The sequence below is a fragment of the Thunnus maccoyii genome, chromosome 1 (assembly GCF_910596095.1).
Source record: "Thunnus maccoyii chromosome 1, fThuMac1.1, whole genome shotgun sequence".
In the NCBI taxonomy this organism is placed as follows: domain Eukaryota; kingdom Metazoa; phylum Chordata; class Actinopteri; order Scombriformes; family Scombridae; genus Thunnus; species Thunnus maccoyii.
Genome location: NC_056533.1, coordinates 39,929,943 through 39,951,710, shown reverse-complemented (window position 1 = coordinate 39,951,710; position 21,768 = coordinate 39,929,943). Strand labels below are relative to the sequence as shown.

Genomic DNA, 21,768 nt, shown 5'->3' with positions numbered 1-21,768 from the left:
CAGGAAAACACCAAACTGAACCAGGCGTCAGGCTCCTCGCTGCTCTAACAGCCACTTTATCTGCAGCAGTGTACTTTAGCCTCTGTGATAACTGAGGAATGAGCGCCACGATGAAAAATGACTAACTGATATGTGACTGCGAGGGTGACTTCATGCTGAGTTAGAGACTCTGAAGCATGAACACAGCGCGCTGCATTCACTTCCTGTTTGGAAAAACTGCACTCCCTGCACAACCATCAAAACAGGACAAAACAGACGCATCATTAGTCAGACGACCAACAGGAAGCTGGACCGGGACTGTTAGTGGCTTTTTCTGGATGGCAACTCCTTCACCAAACCGTGTTTGATGAATCACTGTGATGTGCAGCCGCTCCTCGTTCTGTGGCTGCAGCGCTGCACAGTCGGAGAGGATTTCATGATATTTTAGCTGCTAACACAACATCTTTAACTGAGGCTGTTAGCAAACATGATCCTCCCGTTATTACTGTCAATAATTTTATATTTTCAGTTCACATGCTAACAAGTAACACACGAGTCCTCCAAGACCAAAACAACATCATCATCATCATCATCATCATCATCATGACTGTTACATAAACTAACAACATGAGTGTTTTCTGATGTGAAACCTCAGTGGTTCAGGTTTGGTCGAGTTTAGGCAACGAAAACTACTCAGTTAAAGCTTTATTTATATTTTTAAGCCACTTCTGAGGAAACACAAGCTAAAAATACATCTGACATCACCTACAAGCCCTCCAGCTTCACAGCAGTGAAAAATATAGAGACATGTATGTTAAAGCTGCTGTTTAAAACATAATAATCTAATAAACACAACATCTGATATTTCAGCAGCTCATACAGTAGCTGTGGCTAACATGTTAGCTAACAGCTGCTAGCAGACACAATAATCAATGTCAATAATTATTAATGGGGTTCCTCAGGGTTCTAGTCTCGGTCCTTTATATTTTCAGTTTATGTGTTGATCATTGGTCAGCGTCTAAGAAACAGCTCACATGTTACAGAAATGATTCATCAACTTTAAAGAAACCTGACAATGTTTACAACTACTACTACTACTACTACTACTACTACTACTACTACTACTACCACCACTACTACTACTACTACTACTACTACTACTACTACTACTACTACTAATACTACTACCACCACTACCACTACTACTACTACTACTACTACTACTACTACCACCACTACTACTACTACTACTACTACTAATACTACTACTACTACTACTACCACTACTACTACTACTACTACTACTACTACTACTACCACCACTACTACTACTACTACTACTACCACTACTACTACTACTACTACTACTACTACTACTACTACTACTGCATTAGCTGCTGTTTTTAGCCACACAGAGGCAGAATAACAGTCTGTAAACACAACATCTGACATCTGGAGTTGTGGCTAACACGTTAGCAAACAGCTGCCTGCTTCTACATCTCCAGCTCTTCATCTCTGCTGGAGGCCGGCAGGTTCGCCGGGTTTGTACAAGGAAGAAGAGTGTGTGAAATAAAAAATGATGATATCTCTCCCAACAATGTTACAGGAATCTGTGCAGTCCTCTTTTAAATAAAAACAATAATCTAACTGGCTTTAAAGATGTTAGAGAATAACCACAGTACAGTTTGTCTACTTTAAATACTGAATTCTGTGTTTTTGTCTTGTTCAGGGTGCAGTTGTGAACGGCTGCAGCATCACAAGCAGCATCAGGAGGTTTAATAAACTCGACTACTGGAACAGAGTCTTCACAGGTTTGAGCAGACGGCTGGAAAACCTCACGTCAGAAATGATTTTAAAACACTACTGAATGTTTTCTGATCTGCTGCTTCGGCCTGAAGCGTCTCAGACCTCTCAGGTCATCTGGGACGGATCTACTTACTGACTCCAGGATCAGACCTGAACCCCAAGAACTACTGTTCAGTATTTAAACATCACAGAAAACTGGACGTCTGCTCTGACTCTCACTTATTTGAACACTTTGTCTGCGTGTCACTACATTCTGAGTCAAGTTAAATTTCATATCCTGCACGGCATCCTAACTGCACTTTAAAAATGTTTTAATGTTGAAAGATACTAAACTTTTTAAAGCACTTGAGTGGATTTCAGATTTCAGGAATGTAAAAACCAGACTGAAAATAGAAAACAGTAGATTTCCTCCACATTCTGGTGCGACCAGTCACCTTTAAACTACTTTTAAATCTTCTCCGCCTGATAAATAAGAGACAGAAAATTAAATTCCTTGATTTGTAAATGGAGATAAAAACAGAGTGTTGGAGCTCTCACACCTGAGAAACTTTACAGGTGAGTTTAATCAGTCACTACAAACATTTAACACAAGTTTAAAGTTATTTAAAGTCCTGTTTGCTGTCATTAATTATCATTTTGTATCAGGTGTTACGCCGCATTTGGTGAACCATCAGATTCTGTGACCTGAAGAAGTACTCAGATCCTTTACTTCAGTAAAAGTATTAGTACCACAATGTAAAAATACTTCATTACAAGTAAAAAATCCAGAACGATTTACTTTACTTTATTGGTAATACTTGTTTACTTTTACTTTAGTGTGGTTTTAAATGCAGGATTTTTTCTTGTCCTGGAGTATTTTTACTTGTAGTATTAATACTTTTACTTCAGTACAGTATGTGAGTACTGCAGGTCCCCACATACACAGCAACACCTGCGGAGAGTTACCGACCCACCTTGAGAGGCGCCTCCAGCAGCTTGTGTATCCCGGAGATCTGCTCGCTGAGCGGCAGGTTCTCCTCCAGGCTGACCGTCGGAGGTCTTCGAGGTTCGGGGAAGTTGGTGCAGATGAACGGGTCCGAGTCCTCCAGGTACTGGACCCGGCAGGTGACGGAGGCCATGGCCGAGGGACGGCCACCGAGCTGCGGATACAAGCGTCTGTGCTGCTCGGTGTCGAGCAGCGCTCTAAATGAAGAGACACCGCTGCTCGCTGAACCGAACACCGAGCACCGGACCGTGAAGCGCTTCCGGTGGCACATTTCAAAATAAAAGACACGTTGCCAATAATATATGGGAAAAAATTATTTGAACTTTTAACGTCTTTTTTTTTTTTTAATATTGAAATAAACTACTGATGGTATATACAAGTACTACACCTCTCAAAATATTTTCAACATATTTTATTAGCCTGTAATTTATTCATTTTTTTCATTGTAAATTGTTTCATGTTTGTCTGATAATTGTGCTGCTGCCTGTCTTGGCCCGGACACTCTTGTAAAAGAGATTTTTAATCTCAATGAGACTTTTCCTGGTTAAATAAAATATAAACAAAAGCTCTGTGGTTTTTTGCCACATTTATGATAAAATAGAGCCTGAGTCCCTCGTCTTCCACTGGACCACCGTGGGACTTCATTTCAGAAAACATTTATGGTGATCATCAACGGCGAGATACAAATCATTTTTTGATCCAGTTTGAATTGTGCCATGAATTACATATATGATGTTTGTTGATTAAAAAGATTTGCAAGTCAAGAAAGTTGCAGTTTGTCATAAAACTGTTGAAGCCTAAAACTGTAAAAGACTACAAACCCAAAAGTAATATCATAACTTCTCTCTCCACCAGCTACCCACAGCCGCTGAAGCTAACGTTAACGCGATGCCTCAGAGCCGCTGAAGCTAACGTTAACGCGATGCCTCAGAGCCGCTGAAGCTAACCTTAACGTGATGCCTCAGAGCTGCTGAAGCTAACGTTAACGCAATGCCTCAGAGATGCTGAAGCTAATGTTAACGCGATGCCTCAGAGCCGCTGAAGCTAACGTTAACGCGATGCCTCAGAGCCGCTGAAGCTAACCTTAACGTGATGCCTCAGAGCTGCTGAAGCTAACGTTAACGCAATGCCTCAGAGATGCTGAAGCTAATGTTAACGCGATGCCTCAGAGCCGCTGAAGCTAACGTTAACGCGATGCCTCAGAGCTGCTGAAGCTAACGTTAACGCAATGCCTCAGAGCCGCTGAAGCTAAAGCTAGCTTACTGGGAACACAGAGCGCTGCAGACTTGTGCTAACATCAGCTAACTTACAGGGCAGATATCATAATCAAGTAACATTAAACTTAGTGAAATATTGCATCAATAGTGTGAGTCCTGGAGCCAGCTGTCAATCACAGCTGTCAATCAACATCCACACCGCAGACATCAAAGCTACTATAAGTCTTCAAAACTTATTAACAGAGAAATAATTCCCAAACGGCCACCAGCTCACTTATTAGAGGGTCTGAATTTAGAGATTGAGACTAGAATGACTTGTTGGAAACAATGACTGACTTGTATTTCTAGAGAGAAGTTGAGGCAGTTGGAGCAGCCAGCGGCCGTCTGTGATTTTGTTGCTTTAGCTTCAGTTTTAAGATGTTTGTTGCTGCTTGTGAAGAACCAGTATTTTGTTTTTGGAGATTATCCCCTTTTATCTTAAAATCAGTGCTGACAGCTGTTCTGTTGAACCAGGACTGTGAAGGGGATTTTGTAAGGAGTTAGATGTTTGTCTATATTATACAGACACATAAACATGAAGGAAATATTGAGCAATTTCAAACTGCTCAGGTATGGAGGACGAAAAATGACATAGATATATATAAATAAATGTAGAAATAAATAATCAAATATTTATATAAATAACAAATAAATACATTTTGGTAACAAAAAAGAACATAATTAATTTCATTTTTTCAATTTATTTTCAATTTTATTTGCTGTATTTCTACATTTATTTATTTATTCATTCATTTATTTTTGAGGCTCCATGACGACCATTATTTTGAAGATAGTATCACAGCACATCCGGTTTTGTGAGCGTTGACTTGATTGGAGCCCGCCCAGCAGTAACGTCATGCGACCCCAGTTTGGAAACCCAGAGCAGGAGTATGACGTCATAGACAGGTGTATGGAAACAGTGTTGGAGGCTGTTCTGAGGTCAGTTCACTGATCTGCTCCGTCAGCTAAAAACAACAGAAGAAGAAGAAACGTCACTGACAACAACCCTGGTAAATGTGTTTTTTCCTCTTATTGATCATCATGCAGACATTCAACAGTTAAACAGAACATCTGCATTATTGTGAACACAGTTCAGTGTTGTGATGCTCAGAGCAGCTTGTTGGAGAACAGCGACCTCTGGTGGCTGAAGGACTTCACTGCTCGTATTCACATCTTTTACTTAAAGGACCAGTTCCCAGTGTTCCCAGTGTTTCCAGTGTGTTAAAGCAGCAGTCAGGTGTCTGTAATCATTCCTTCTGTTCATACTGGATATTAAAAGATCCTTCAAATGTGCTTTCAATGGAAGTGATGGAGGATAAAATCCACAGTGTGTCCACACAGTCATTTAAAGTCTGTGTGAAGCTTCTATTCAGCTTCATCAGTCTGAGTTAGTCATATCAAGTGGATATCTGACACATTTACAGTCTTTTTAGCATCAAATTCCCTCTTTGTGTTTCCTCGGACAGTGTTTCCCTGTTGAGCTGCAGGTGGAAGTATAGTAACAAAAAGAGGGACTTTGGCACTAAAAAGACTGTAACGTTGAAAGATATCTACTTGATTTGACTCATTTGGATGCTGAAGCTTCATATTAGCTTCAGACTGTGGATTTTGTCCTCCATCACTTCCATTGTAAGGTCATTATGAAGGGATCTTCTAATGGTCAGTATGAACAGGAGGAATGATTACAGCAAGAAACACAGCTTTAATGCTCATTTGATGACTGACTGTTGGTTTAAGACACTTGATAAACTGTGAACTCGTCCTTGAAGCTCGTCTGAGACCACAGTGAGAGTGATTGATCTCTAGATCTGCCGGTGAGACTTCAGGGAACGTCTGTTCTGCTGTAACTGAGATAGAAAACGACACATTTTGAAATGTTCACGTCGGCATCAACAACAGAAGATAAAAGGTGTTTAGTCTGGAGGTGATTCTGTGATTCTGTACGTATGAAGCAACTCTGGCGCCTCCAGCTGGTCTCAGAGTGACTCAAACATCGATACAGCAGCAACAACATCAGATTAACTTTATCAATCTGTTACTGTGAGCCAGCGTTACACACAATACGCTTTAACTCAAACTGTCACTGATTTACTGATTCTGGACAAAACAATGTGCAGATGACATTCAAAAGATACACAAGTAGAGTAGATTATAGAGATTATAGAGATTATAGAGTAGATTATAGAGATTATAGAGTAGATTATAGAGATTATAGAGATTATAGAGTAGATTATAGAGATTATAGAGATTATAGAGTAGATTATAGAGATTATAGAGATTATAGAGTAGATTATAGAGTAGATTATAGAGATTATAGAGTAGATTATAGAGTAGATTATACAGATTATAGAGTAGATTATAGAGTAGATTATACAGATTATAGAGTAGATTATAGAGATTATAGAATAGATTATAGAGTAGATTATAGAGATTATAGAGTAGATTATAGAGATTATAGAGTAGATTATAGAGATTATAGAGATTATAGAGTAGATTATAGAGTAGATTATAGAGTAGATTATAGAGATTATAGAGTAGATTATAGAGTAGATTATAGAGATTATAGAGTAGATTATAGAGATTATAGAGTAGATTATAGAGTAGATTATAGAGATTATAGAGTAGATTATAGAGATTATAGAATAGATTATAGAGTAGATTATAGAGATTATAGAGTAGATTATAGAGTAGATTATAGAGATTATAGAGTAGATTATAGAGTAGATTATAGAGATTATAGAATAGATTATAGAGTAGATTATAGAGATTATAGAGTAGATTATAGAGTAGATTATAGAGATTATAGAGTAGATTATAGAGATTATAGAGTAGATTATAGAGTAGATTATAGAGATTATAGAGTAGATTATAGAGATTATAGAGATTATAGAGTAGATTATAGAGATTATAGAATAGATTACAGAGATTATAGAGATTATAGAGTAGATTATAGATTAGTGTGTGTGTGTGTGTGGGCGTGTGTGTGTGTGGGCGTGTGTGTGTGTGTGCGTGCGTGTAAGTGTGTGTGTGCGTGTAAGTGTGTGTGTGCGTGTGTGTGCGTGTGTGTGTGTGTAAATGTGTGTGTGTGTGTGTGTAAGTGTGTGTGTGTGCGTGTGTGTGTGTGTGTGTGTGTGCGTGCGTGTGTGCGCGTGTATGCGTGTGTGTATGTGTGTGTGCGTGTGTGTGTGTGTGTGTGTGTGTGTGTGTGCGCGTGTGTGTATGTGTGTGTGCGTGTGTGTGTGTGCGTGTGTGTGTGTGTATGTGTGTGTGTGTGCGTGTGTGTGTGTGTGTGTGTGTGTGCGTGTGTGTGTGTGTGTGTGTTTGTGTAAGTGTGTGTGTGTGTGTGTGTGTGTGTAAGTGTGTGTGTATGACTACATGTGTGGTGGACCCCAGCTACAATAGCCAGTGTTTATAGATAGATAGATATGACTTTATTGATCCCTGAGGGGGATCCAGTCCATTCAGGAGAAATTGATCAGTCTTGTTGTTGTGGGGATGAAGGATCTCCTGAATCGCTCCGTTCTGCAGCACAATGAGATGAGCCGACTGCTGCAGCGACTCCTCCGTCGCTCCTGGAGACTGTGGAGAAAGTCTCTGCTATTGTCTGTTATAACTTTCAGTTTGTCCAGTGTGTCTCTCTCCACCACAGATCTTAGCAGGTCCAATCTCCTGCCCGGCACTGAGCTCGCTTTTTGACCAGCTCGTCTAATCGCTTGGTGCCTCCCCAGCACACCGCGGCACCGGCCACCACCGTCATCATTTCCACACACACATCAAAGGACCTCAGTGTCTGCAGGAAGAACAGGCGGCTCTGCCCCCTTCCTGTAGAGGGCGTCGGTGTTAAAGGACCAGTCCAGCTTGTCATCCACAAGGACCTCTCGATATTTGTAGGTGTGCACCACTTCAATGTCCACTTCACAGATTTTCACTGACTCCAGAGGAGGAAATCCACGATCATCTCCTTTGTTTTTGAGGTGTTCAGTTGAAGGCGACTCCAGTCACTGAAGGCTGTTATTAGATCCCTGTATTCCTGATACACGCTATAATAGCAGTGTCATCCGAGTATTTCTGGATGTGGCAGAACTCAGAGTTGTATTTGAAGTCTGAGGTATATAATGTGAACAGGGATGGAGCCGGTACAGTCCCCTGTGGAGCCCCCGTGCTGCTCATTACTGTCCCAGAAACACAGTTCCCCAACCTGACAAACTGAGGCCTTTCTGTCAGGTAATCAGTGATCCAGGAAACAGAGGAGGATCCACTTCCATCTCTCTGAGCTTGTCTTTGAGTATGATGGGTTGGATGGAGTTGAATGCACTTGAATACTGGTGTTAATGGGATCATAATAAAGAAAGACAGATCCCAGTCTGGTCTGAGCCTCCTCAGTGCTCCCATCAGACCATGAGGTCAAACACTGGAAGACTTCCTCACCTGCACCGTTCTGTCTGCGTCCTGTCGTCATTTCTGCTTTTATTACTTATTTATTTTGTCTCTGATCTTAGTTTTATTAGTTCATTTATTTTAATTTTATTATATTGTATCATGGACCGAGAAACAGAAAACACAGTGTAAGTGTGTGTGTGTGCGTGTGTGTGCGTGCGTGTGTGTGCGTGTGTGTGTGTGTGCGTGTGTGTGTGTGTGCGTGTGTGTAAGTGTGTGTGTGCGTGTGTGCATGTGCGTGTGTGTAAGTGTGTGTGTGTGTGTGTGTAAGTTGTGTGTGTGTGTGTGTGTGCGTGTGTGTGCGTGTGTGCATGTGCGTGTGTGTAAGTGTGTGTGCGTGTGTGTAAGTGTGTGCGTGTGCGTGTGTGTAAGTGTGTGTGCGTGTGTGTAAGTGTGTGTGTGTGTGTGTGTGTGCGTGTGTGTGCGTGTGTGCATGTGCGTGTGTGTAAGTGTGTGTGCGTGTGTGTAAGTGTGTGTGTGCGTGTGTGTAAGTGTGTGCGTGCGTGTGCGTAAGTGTGTGTGTGCGTGTGTGCGTGTGTGTAAGTGTGTGCGTGTGCGTGTGTGTAAGTGTGTGTGCGTGTGTGTAAGTGTGTGTGTGTGTGTGTGTGTGCGTGTGTGTGCGTGTGTGCATGTGCGTGTGTGTAAGTGTGTGTGCGTGTGTGTAAGTGTGTGTGTGCGTGTGTGTAAGTGTGTGCGTGCGTGTGCGTAAGTGTGTGTGCGCATGTGTGTGTGTTTGTGTAAGTGTGTGTATGACTGTGTGTATATGTGTGGTGGACCCAGCTACAATAGCCAGTGTTTATACTGGTGTTTATAGATAGATAGATGTTACTTTATCTATCATGAACCGAGAGAGAACAGAAAACAAAGTCACAGATATACAGTGAAACAACAGTCTGTATCTCATGAGGTTATATATTATTAAGTATAGCATTACATTTACATCCAAACATCCAATAATAGTTCAAGAGATTCCCGTGGCCATATGTTTAATATTAATAATATCTCATTATATTTGATATTAAAACACTTTATAACAAAGTGTTTTTAGATGCAAGAACTAAAGTTTCTTCTTCTTTCCTGTCGTTGCAGTTTGTGTTCCGTCCAGCAGGTGGCGAAGTTCCTCCACCGTCTGAGTCTGGACGGTTTACAGCTGGATTGCATAAGAAGAGAAGCTGAGTGATGAAACACGCTGAAACACACACACACACACACACACACACACACACGCTTTGGCCACACTGATAATATGGATCTCCATGGAGGGTTGAACTGGGGGAAACTGGACTCGGTTGTTTCTTCAGTTCTAACAGACTGAAGGAGCTGCAGAACACGTATCGACAGTTTCCTTCCAGCCGACCGTCCTCAGACCACTGACAATCTGCTGACATGGATAATACCGATCAGTATTGATTATTTCCTCTTGAGCTGTCGATCAGTCCTCTGCTGGTCCTTCAGCGCTGAACGATGGCGTGATGCAGATTCCTTCAAGGTTCAAGGTTCAAGGTTCAAGGTTCAAGGCGGGATGTGTTGTCATTCTCTCTGTATACAAACACAACAAGAACAGATACAATAAAAACAGTAAAAAAACAATCAGACTACAAGTAAAAAAGGACAATAAAGTGCAGAGAGTAGAAACAGTGTTGAATGTGCATAAAATAATAATAAAACTTTTTCCCTGACCTCTGACCTCTGAGGTGTTTGTTTGTTGTTTTGGCTGAACGAGCCACTCGATGATTCATGACACTTCAGTGATGCTGCTAAGAGCCACAGTTGCCATGGTTACTGGCTCCGACTCCCCTCTCGTGAACGTTTGCAGCTGTTTCGGTTGGCGGGCTCTCTCTCTCTCTCTCTCTCTCTCTCTCTCTCTCTCTGTGAGCTCCACACCCGGCTGGCCTGTAAAACACCAGTTCAACCACAGCTCTCTGTACTGGTGAGCACACACTTCCACAGGAGACACTCCGAGTCTTCTCCCTGCTGAGAGGTTTGGGATTTATGACTCAGCCTTTCTGACACGCTCACATCTCTTCTCTTAACGTATCATGTGTGTTGTGTTTCTCAGGTCTCACGTCTACCTGCTGGAGAAGGTAAGAGAGGAGGAAGAGGAGGGAGAGACGGAGGAAGAAAAGGAAATGATGGGATAAGGAAGCATTATGAATGAACTCGTTCAGTATTCAAACTGAGAATGTTATTTTCTCACTTCCTGTTTGTTGTGACCTGCAGTAAAAACTGTTGCAGGTTGTAGATTTGTAGATTTTCCCTCCACGTGTCACCTGTCGAGGTAACGCCGCTCACTTCCTGTCTGTGAGGCTGTTTCCTGCTCTGGTGACTCTGCAGTCTCTGCGACCTTCGTCCCACATCGTCCCACATGTCTTATCGCTCTTAAAACTCTTATCAGTGTTATCAGTGTTATCAGTGACGGCGGTGTTTGGTCCGGGCACGTGTCCAGGTGTGTCACCGGGGGAGGGGGGGGGGCGGGGCTACTTGAGTCCTGGACAGAAACATTTTTAATCAAATGAAACTTCATCCTGTTCACAGCATCCATGTTTGTTTGTTGGTTGTCCTCTGAGCCTGACCTGCTGACATCATCAGCGAGGCTTCTGGCAGCAGATCATCAGATGTTGGACACTGACACGTTCTCAAATGCACCATGAAGAAGAGTTTCTAAACTGCTCCTGCTTGCAAAAGAACTATCGAATGATGAATGAATGATGATGAAACTTGGACAGAAAAGAAACTACGTCTACACTTTTATCCGCCTGCTTTTTTAAAAATGTTAAAGAACCAGTTCCCAGTGTTCCCAGTGTGTTAAACCAGCCAGTCATTTAAAAGTCTGTGTGAAGCTCATATGAATTAGTCACATCAAGTTTTTAGCATCAAATTCCCTCTTTGTGTTTCCTCGGACAGTGTTTCCCTGTTGAGCTGCAGGTGGAAGTATAGTAACAAAAAGAGGAACTTTGGCACTAAAAAGACTGTAACGTTGAAAGATATCTACTTGATTTGACTCATTTGGACGCTGAAGCTTCATATTAGCTTCAGATAAACTTCATTAAGGTCGTTATGAAGGGATCTTCTAAAGGTCAGTATGAACAGGAGGAATGATTACAGCAAGAAAAACAGCTTTAATGTTCATTTCAGCTCCCGACTGTTGGTTTAAGACAGAATTGAAAAATTGTGACCCGTCCTTTTAAACGATTTATGTCCACACTGCTCCTCCTTCCAGTCGGCGAACAGCGAAGCTGCATCACAGCCAACATCTGGAGGACAGACAGCCGGCTGACAAATCTTACTATCTTACGGCCCATCAGCCAGTCGGGGAGTTCGCAACAGTCACAAACACAAATATGTTGAGTTTACTATCACAGAAAACTGGAAAACGAGCAAATATTCACACGTGAGACGCTGCTGCCAGAGAAGATTTGGTGTTTTTGCTTAAAAAATGACTTAAAATGATGAATCAGGTATCAAAATTGTAGCCAATTAATTTTCTTTGCTGTGCTAATATATATATAGTGCGGAATGACACAGTGGCTTAATTACAGACCATAAACTCTACTTGTTAATCAGCTCACTCTCAAACTGCTGATAACATCTTTATTTTATCACGGTGACGTTAACGAGGTCAATGACAGCAGCTCCGTGTGTGTTCCACTATATCAACATTTCAAATGAGTGATCGCAGATAAGACCGGAGGCGACAGAAAGTCCTGCTCATGACATCATTTGCAAAAAGCTCCGTTTTTCCCCCCTTCAAACACACTGGAACACAGAGCCCGGTGTGTTTTATGATTTACACACTGTGGACGATGAAACTGAGATACAGATTTATGTGGTGAGGACGAACTCTAAAACTCAAGAGTTGGCTGTGACGGTTTCAGTCTGCAGCGCCAAACCACCTGCTGCCTGGACATCGCAGAGAAAAAGCACATTTACGAGTTTACGTGTGAAATATTTCATCCACATGTTGTATTTATGAGATGTTATAATTAATATCTTACTGTGAAATGTGAGGTGTTAAAAAAAAACATCGTGTGAACTCACTTTTTCACACGATAAATGTGACGAGGAGGGGAGACCGGGGACGGTTGTTACACTTTTCCCAATAAATCAAAAACCATTTACACTGGAATAGTTATAAACTTAATGTGTCAACTAAGGGTACAATGTATTTAAGTGGTTTTATGAAATATGTAAAGGTTGCAAAATTGATTTAAGTACAGTCACAGTGTACTGGGACGGTTGTAACACATGCCACTGGTGATACTGGGACAGTTGTAACATACAAAATATACATAATTAATCAATCAAATACTCATGAAAAAGATTATTTGTCGTTCATATTATTGTGACTATTCTTTTTTTTTTTAAATAATGAATACCTTTTTTCACACTTCATGACAAAGAGAGTGGAAACCATCAAATTATAATGCAAGGAAATGATTTAATGGGTGGAAGACACGTCCTGAAAAAGGTTTCAACATGAAATCAAAATGGATTAGTTTGAGGACAACAGTCAGTACAGAGTCACACGGCAGCAAATGCTGTATGATGCGATTACTGTCCTGATTTATCCTGTTTTATTTCATCTGAAGCCTCTCAGCAAAGGAAGTGTCTGTCTTCTTCTTCTTTCTGATATTTAGCTGCTGTTAGCAAACATGTTTCCGCTGACTATTAGCGACTAATCATTATTAACTTAGCATGTCATTTTATGACATTTTACATTTAATTTGCCATCCATCCAGTTTACGTAGGCCTTATTCACTAACTTAGACCATTTGTGTATAGTTTAAATAGTTTATTTGATCAGCAAGATGATTCGGGAAGGAATAAGATGAGCGGCGGTGGATGTTAGGGTCGAGGGGAGGCGACGGACGCCGTCATGACGGAGTCGGATTGGATGGATAGTGACCGGCTGGACTTGAGTTGAGGCTGGAGGAACCCGGGACGGAGACTCTGGGTGGGGGCACGTCTCGATGAGCAATTTTTGCTTCATCGTCCCCCAGTGGTTCCTATGATGAAAGAGGAGAATTACTGGGATGGAAGAATAGGCTCTGGCGTGCATGTCTTTATGGTGGGAGGAAACAGGAGTGCCTGGTGGAAACCCACGTGAACACGCAGAGAACATGCAGACTCACCACAGAAAGGCCCCGGGACGGCGGTGGGAGGGGTTCGAGAGGCGAGGCGTGCTTATATATGCGTGCAGGTATGTGGCCGGGAGGCACGGGTGATTTGGGTTAACGAGGTGCAGGCGTGGTGTATTGGTGAGAGGGAACGGGGCGTGGTCTTGTTCCTGAACTTAGTTATTATAATAACTATAATAACTTGGTTCGGTTGTAACAAGACGTTACAACCGTCCCAGTATCACCAGCTATGCTTTCACCTCATGTGAACTAGCTTAACTGCTAGTTTGACATGTCAGTCATTTCTATTTGTACCTTAGAAAACAGTGATTCTAATAATACTTGTCTGGATTCCTAAACATTTGATCTCAGGACAGTTTCCAAAAAATACATCTAATAAAAAAAAAGTTAAATTTTTACCTCAAAAACCCACTTTTGCTGGTAACTTTCTCTGGAAGTTTCAAACGTGGCTCCTTCTTTGTACGCAAGAAGACTAACTGAGCATGTGCAAAGGCAGTTTAATCACTGTAGCTTGTTTCTGATTGGAGGAATTCAAGGTGTTACAACCTTCCCTGGTCTCCCCTACATGTATGTAAATGACATGATCACATTACAGATTTCCTCATCTGGCAGCTTTAGTTCCTGTCACATGATAAATTGTGATAAAGTCACATGTTTTTTTTTTTTAAGGGGAAGAAAAGAATCGATTTATAAAACGATCAGCAGCAATTAAAGTAAAAATGATTTGAATACAAAAGGTTTTACAAGCTTTAATCACTGAACACTGATGCAGTTGAGAAACATGATTCATTCATCTGCAGACGTTTAGATTAAACAACATTTTAGTTTCAGCTTCGCAGCAGAATCAGGACCCGCAGCATCACTGCTGCTGGTGATTGTCTTGTCTTCGTCACCATGGCAACGTCAGCCTGACTGATGCAATGCTAATGTTGAGAAAAGTGATAAAATATGAGTGAAATCAGCTGTGCTCATGTCAGAGATGAAAACCTGCCGTTTGTGACCTGCAGGGGGCGACGTTTGTTCATCCTGCAGCTGCACAGATGTTCATGTTTCAACATTTCTGCATCAAAAACATAAAAATATCATTTTGTTTTATGACAGATTTTAGTGTTGATTCATTCAGTTTTTGTTTGGATTTTGAAAGTCAGCTTTTATTTCTCATCACCTCTTTATTTGTGGAAGCTTCACATTATATTGAAGCAATAATTTCCTCTCAGAAGTCAAAACAAGATGAAGAGAATTATATTTATTTTATATCCTGTGTTGAGTTTTTAAGTATATGAAGGTAAAAGTGTCTTTGTGTGTATATCAAACCTTTAAATCTTTTATAAAACTTTTATTTTTTATGTGCAAACAAATAATAAACAAGAGTAAATAAATGACCCTGAATAAATCTCTTGTTTTGATGGTGAGAACAACTTCAGAGGGACTAAAGATGAAGCTTATTACCTCCATGAATCTTTATTCATATGAAAGCTTCATTAAAGCCAAAAACAAGTTCGATGACGACGTTGATCTGAAGTTAATTTTAACTTCAGCCGTCAGAGTTAATCGATGGCTGATCTGAGGCGGAGGGATACGTTCTTGTAGCCACTAAGTTTGTTTTTAAACACAAATGTTTTGAGTGTTTTGTTGACGCCTCGGAGTCGACCTCCAGCTGTTCCCGTCGTCCTCCAGACCTCCTCGACTCGCTCCTGTCTCTGTATCTAATAAGATAGGAATAGTTCAGTCTGAGTTTATCTGCTTCGCCCTGAAAGAAACAAGCGACAAACACAAATGTGTTCCAGAGATTTCCCTCTGAGAGATCCTGAGAGGAGCGAGTCGTGGCTAATAGCTGTTAATATGGAGATAAATACAACGTCTGCAGCTCAGTGGAAGAGAAGCTTCAAGAAAAGAGTCTGAAGAAACACGAGGAGGTCAATAAATGATTAACGTGAGGAACGTATCCCTCCGCCTCAGCTCAGAGAGGAACTACATTCTGCAGGAACAAAGAGAGTGAAGTTGGTTCTAAACAGGCTGCAACTTTAGAAGATATCCACTAGATTTATGACTGTGGATCTTTTACAGCGTTCAGGCTCAGCGAGGAGAGAAGAACAGCTGCAGCAACTAGAGCTGAAACTGACTGTTATTACCAGTATTGATTAAGCGTTGATTATTTTCTCGCTTAGAAAATGTTGAAAAATGTGGATCAGCGTTTCAAGATATTCAGTTTACTGTCACAGAAACTAAAAGAAACCAGAAAATATTCACGTTTAAGAAGCTGAATCAGAGAATTTTCTTTTCTTTTCTTAAAAAAAACGATTCAAAATGATGAATCAATTATAAAAATAGTTGCCAATTAATTGAATAGTTGGCAACTAATCAACTAATCAACTAGTCGTTGCAGCTCTGGCAGCGACCGAGATCCATTTCCACATAAATAAACCCTTAAAAAACATCTGTCTGAACCTTCACACAGAGATACTGAAGAAACAAACCAAATAACAACTTCCCCTTATACATTCATTAACTGCTTCTCCTCATATGAACATGATCTCTGGTAGACGGGACGGCGCTCTGCTGAGTGGAGATAAATGATGATGATGATGATGACGATGACACTTTGTAGAGACATCTGATGTCTGTTTTAGTGAAGGATCAGTTTATAAAGAGCTTTTATGTGTTTTGTGATGTTTTCGTGTTGTAATGTGTGTTTTTACTGCTGAGTTTTTATGTATTTTTAAAAGCCCGTCTAGGGGGATGCGCACCGCAACTACCTCAGGCTGTAGCTGCTGCGGTGTGTTGCATAAGTTGATGCTATATTCTCGTCCCTGTACAAATAAAGATGAAATAAATAAAGGATCAGAGGTCACAGCAGCAGGACGAGAGGAAGCAGAGTGATGGATGACAGAAGTGAGCAAGGACACGCTGACTCTCCTGCAGAGATGAAGAGCGTTCTCTCATCACCATCTCTGTACTTCTTCCTCTTGTTTCCAACCCGGCTTCATTAACCTCCAGCATCCATCGTGCTGAGCCAGCACTTTCAGCATGACACATCAACTCGCCAGCCGTTTCACAACCGCTGTATCGCTCCGGTTTCTAGAGAGAAGATAAAAATATACACAGAGCGATCAGATAAAGCGAGAGCAGTGAGCCCAGCGTCCTCTCAGGCTGGGGGCGGGGGGGGGGGGGAGCGTTATGCAAGCTCTGCGGGGCTGCGTGGGGAGGACAGGACGGGTGATGGACGGCCTGCAAACTCTGGACAAACCCCCCCATCACCACCTCCACCACCTCCCCCCCCTCCTTCACCCACAGAGGCCCTGAGTGCTGAGGGGGGACAGTACGGTCCGGAAGTAAACATCTGTCTTCCAGAGGTGGAGAGTAACTACGTACATTTACTCAAGTACTGCACTCAAGTACAGTTTTGAGGTACTTGTACTTTGAGTATTTCCATGTGATGCTACTTCATTCTTCCACTCCACCACATGTCAGAGGGAAATATTGAACTTCTTACTCTGCTACATGTATCTGACAGTTTCAGGGCTTGTGTCCATACAACGTTTTCTCTGGCAGAAAAGTGCCGGCAGGGTGCTGGGAGCCTTCATCCCAGCGCTCCCAGTGCTTTCTTGATGAAGCGCTGCACATGGGTTTTGTTTCTATGACAACAATATCTTGACAACATATAACCACTGGTGTATGGCAGACTAGCATCACCCCTTTTGCTTTTTATCATCTATTTGTTCTTTTCAGATGAAGATTTGACACAATGGATAATATAACAAGCTCTTAAAATACAACACATTGTTAAAGATGAAACCAGTGGTTTCCAACCTTTTTGTCTTTTGACGTCTTACAAAAAGCAGTGTGTAGTCGGGGTCACATTTCACATGTCTATGAGTTGTTAACAGCTCCACCAAATAGTGATTTTTCCCTCTAAACGTCTCGTTTCAGGCTCAGCGACTGTCGTTGTCCACATTTCTAACCGTCTTTTATTTCCATCTGATGGTGACTCAGCTGAAGTCAGACAGGTTTCAATAAAAAAACGCCCCATGTCGGTAACTGGTAGTTCCTGTCGCTGCCTCACATCTGGCCTGAAACATATTTGAGTCTTTGTCTAACTGTTTATTTTACATCATCCCAACTCCGAGGGCAATTTTATATTTTTTATGGGCATTTTGCCTCGAGCCACACAATAATAATTAACGTGTCTTCATATGTTTTATGTTTTTTATCTGTTTATCTCCTGTTTATATCAGGTTTTACTCATGTTGTGAGGACCTATAATGCTTTTCCTGATGGGGGTGTGCTGGTCATCTGCAGCTCTTCATCAAACATCATCACTATGCTTCTGCTCGTACTCTTCTTCTTACTGATCCACTCAACAAACAGCTCAGAATGTCCACATGTTGTTGTGTCGACCGGTTTTTAGTGCCGCTAATGAAGCTCCACTAATTCAGTGGTGAACATGTTTCATTCAATTCAATTATGAATTTAACACAACTCTGATAGGCTGCCCGTCTGCAGGCTTCCTGAAGCTGGCCAATCAGAACAGAGTGGACTCATCAGGAGGCGGGGCCTTAAAGAGACAGGAGTGAAAACGGCCTGTTAGAGACAGAGGCTGAACTGAGGGGCTGCATAAAGGACCAGTAGAAGATCAATAAGCTGTGAATCAGTGGAGTCACAGAGCTGCAAATGAGCAGAACAGCTCCCATTAACTTTAGAGTGAAGACTTGGTTAAAGGTCAGTCTCCAGGAAATGAACGTGGTGCTTTCTGAAGTGATGGAAACACGACTGTGTGTGTGTGTGTGTGTGTGTGTGTGTGTGTGTGTGTGTGTGTGTGTGTGTGTGTGTAATTGTAGGAATTTCCAGTCTCTATTTGATTGACAGCTGCTTTTGAATGGTGGCGTACATGCTGCTGTTGAACCGTAGAGAGGCTTGTTTCCACGGTGACGTTGTGGAGCATTCACACCTCCGTACCTGTAATCAGATCTGGTCCGACCTGAGCGCAGATACACAGAGATAAATGTGTTCATGCTCAGTCATGATGAGTGTGAACCTGCAGCTGGTCGGAGGCCAGGAATGCTCTGGCTGCAGGATTAAAACAACAGTGAGTGACAGACGGCTTTTATGGCTCTGTGCTGGCTGTAAATTGCTCCGTCAACAGGACCATTATTGATAAAGCACAAACCAGTACAGACTAGAAAAGTCTCACACAGGTGAGTCTGCGTCATCCTGCAGGTGCGCTGGGTTGTTTTGAAAGGTGTGATGATAGATATTTTAACTCTAATAACTCATTAGCAAATTCATTTTGGAAAATTAGTGTAATTATAGTAAACAGACTGGAGGTTAGCGAAACGTCTGCTGGATGAACAGCTGATTGTTGCTCAGTAGGTCACAACGTACCCGTCATATTAGAATAGATTACTGTTCAAAAGTTTGCAGATTATCACCATGTTCATAAACTTCACATCTTGCTCCCTGCGGGACGTCTGTCTGGGTTTATAAGCTGAAGTCTAAAACCACATGAACGATGTCTGTTCAAGAGTCGCTGTAAACCAAAGCTGTCTGACACCAGCTGTGTTTCTATCCACCATCTTTAAGGCGCTTTTTCAATTTGCGTCTAGTGAACATGAGTGGAAATGCGGAAAAAAGCTGAAATATCGCAAAAAAAGGTTTTTCTGCTTGGATGAGGTGTAAAAGTTGATGTTTGGAGCAAAATGAGACAGATTTAGTGAATAAATGATGTCATACAGGAAACATGTGACTTAATGTCCCTGAAGCCGGAGAGAGCAAACATGGCGGCAGACGTTCACTACGTGTCTGTATAACTGACAGGAAGCTGTGATGTCAGCTGTTTGTCCATCAGCAGGATGTGATGTCACGTTTCCATGGCTTCACCTCTGACTGTCGCTTCTTCTTCTGTTTCTGCTTTACTGCAGTCGACAGCAGAATCAGCACCAACTGTTAATATTCATTAAAACAGACATTAATTCACATTTTCTGTTATCAACTTTCTGAAATTTCAGTCAAAATTTGCATTGACTTGACAACATTTGAATGGAAACTGGACTAGTGAGTCAATATGTGCTTCACCAGGACCCTGAAACTGAAGCAGTGAATAATAATTTTATTATTTAAAGTTACGACAAGGAAACTTGTAACTGGTTATGATTCCTCTGGATGACCTACATGGCAAACGAGACCATCAGAGAGAAGATTGGCTGTTTCTAGATAGTTATTCTAAATGGCTGCTGCCGGGTCGGATTCCCGCCAAATCACACGAAATGATAAACGACACACAGAGCCTGTGTTTACATTACATGTAGCACTGTAGCATGAGGGAGGATACAGATGTTACCGGGACGAGGGGAGGACATTTCTCTTTATTTGTTAATGTTAAAAGTAAAGTTAGACTTGTCTGCGGCTTCCTGACTCGTTTTAAAAAAGACCAGAGAGAAAAAGAGAGAGAGCAGCAGTGGTCGAGCAAGCTACAGAGTGAATGAAGAGAGGGAGCGGCGGTGCAGCGAGAACGGACGAGTGAATCAGAGAAACAAAACGATGTTTTCTGATTGTTTCACAGTGTCTTCACCATCAACATGTTACAGTGGTTAATCACCATGTTACAGTGGTTAATCACCAGATTACAGACGTTAATCACCAGATTACAGTCGTTAATCACCAGGTTACAGTCGTTAATTGTCATGTTACAGTCGTTAATTGTCATGTTACAGTCGTCAATCACCAGGTTACAGTCGTTAATCACCAGATTACAGTCGTTAATCACCAGATTACAGTCGTTAATCACCATGTTACAGTCGTTAATCATCATGTTACAGTGTTTACACACTTCCAAAACAAACGCACATGCTAGCCAAGATCTTTATGACAGGAGGCGCTGGTGCTCATGGGAAATGCAGTCTTCACTCCAGGGAGACACTTTGGCTTTTGGCGCTAAAATCAACACAAAATGAAAGGTCCTTGTAGTAACTTTGAGGCGTTTAGACAGCGAGCTGCTGCAGCACAGATGAAGGGCGGCTGCTCTCGTGAACGTGCGCAGCTCTTTGCCACTGATGTGATGGTTTTTCAGTTTTTCAGGTTTTTCAACTTGCTGCAGTGACTCGCCGTGTTACCATGGCAACCACAGAAACTACAGCAGGGGAAATACATTTTGGAACAGACAGATCAGCTTCACAGTCTGATGATCTGAGACAATAAACAACGTTTATGATAACGCTTCCTCTGTTTTACAGCGTGATGAGACGCTTTACTGCAGCAGCAGTCATCATGAAAACTGGCTGTTACAGGTGAGCTTAACCAGGTGTGGACACTCGGCAGGTAGTTACAGGCTGTTAAAACAGAACAGAAGCAGGTGGCTGATAGATGAACACAAGTAATCAATCAGGGAATCGGTTAGTACAGATAAGATATACTGACCGACCATTTCATCCACTGGTTTGATTTATTTTGTTGCAATTTCTTCAAAATAAATATAATTGATAGATTCTTCAGTACGACTGTGAGTTTTTCCTCCTTCTGTCGAGTCCTGAGAGCCGAGTCGTCATGTGTCAGATGTGGAACAGGTGAAGCCGGCAGGTGACTGATCAGCTGATCTCCAGAGTGTTTGCTGTGGAGTTTTGTTGTAAATAGATGAGTTTGCGTCAGCAGGTCAACCAGGAAGTATAAAGTCTGTCAGATGTCCAATAAATGCATGAAAACGTTTGAATGTGTTGATGTTGGCGCCTGACTCTGATTTGGTTTCAGTCTTTTGATGAAAATGTATTTTACTTTTAGACACATTTCTGTCATTTTAATGTTTGTTATTTTTAGTCAGGAAAACTTGGCTTGAAACCAAGTTTCATGTTCTTGACGACCGCTGACCGTTCGCCTCTGAGGTGGATTTGATTGGCTGGTAGTTTCATAGTGCAGCGAGCTCTGAGTCGCTGTGGATGGTGACATTTATTTTTGGTTTAAGTTATAGTAAATGATGTTGCGTTGTTGTGTCCACTGACCAGAGGAACAAATGGGCTGAACTGGTTCCTGCTTTAGAACCACTAAAAACACTGGAACAGCTTCTTCAGCTGAACTTGTCATGTTCAGTTCTGATCTTTATTCCAATAGAGGACATTATTGTTGCAGCAAGGCAGCATAAAAACATAATAAAAACACAATAAGACAACTGAAGACATTA

The 21,768-nt window shown here is 41.7% G+C and overlaps 1 protein-coding gene and 1 long non-coding RNA gene across 2 annotated transcripts in view; both read right to left on the bottom strand.

The window, feature by feature from the left end:
* LOC121903612 (FH1/FH2 domain-containing protein 1-like) overlaps positions 1-3,639 on the bottom strand; it is a 32,677-nt gene extending 29,038 nt beyond the window's left edge. Inside the window, exon 1 of the mRNA XM_042420805.1 lies at positions 2,739-3,639. Coding sequence (XP_042276739.1) covers positions 2,739-3,041 — 303 coding nt within the window. The 5' untranslated portion in view covers positions 3,042-3,639. The remainder of the gene's footprint in view (positions 1-2,738) is intronic.
* A 5,718-nt stretch (positions 3,640-9,357) lies between these two features.
* On the bottom strand, positions 9,358-10,892 carry LOC121903852. The gene is made up of 3 exons (XR_006098111.1): positions 10,661-10,892; positions 10,144-10,538; positions 9,358-10,002 (listed from the first exon to the last, which is right to left on the bottom strand). It is a non-coding gene; the product is annotated as an uncharacterized LOC121903852 (long non-coding RNA).
* Between the last annotated feature and the right edge of the window lie 10,876 nt (positions 10,893-21,768).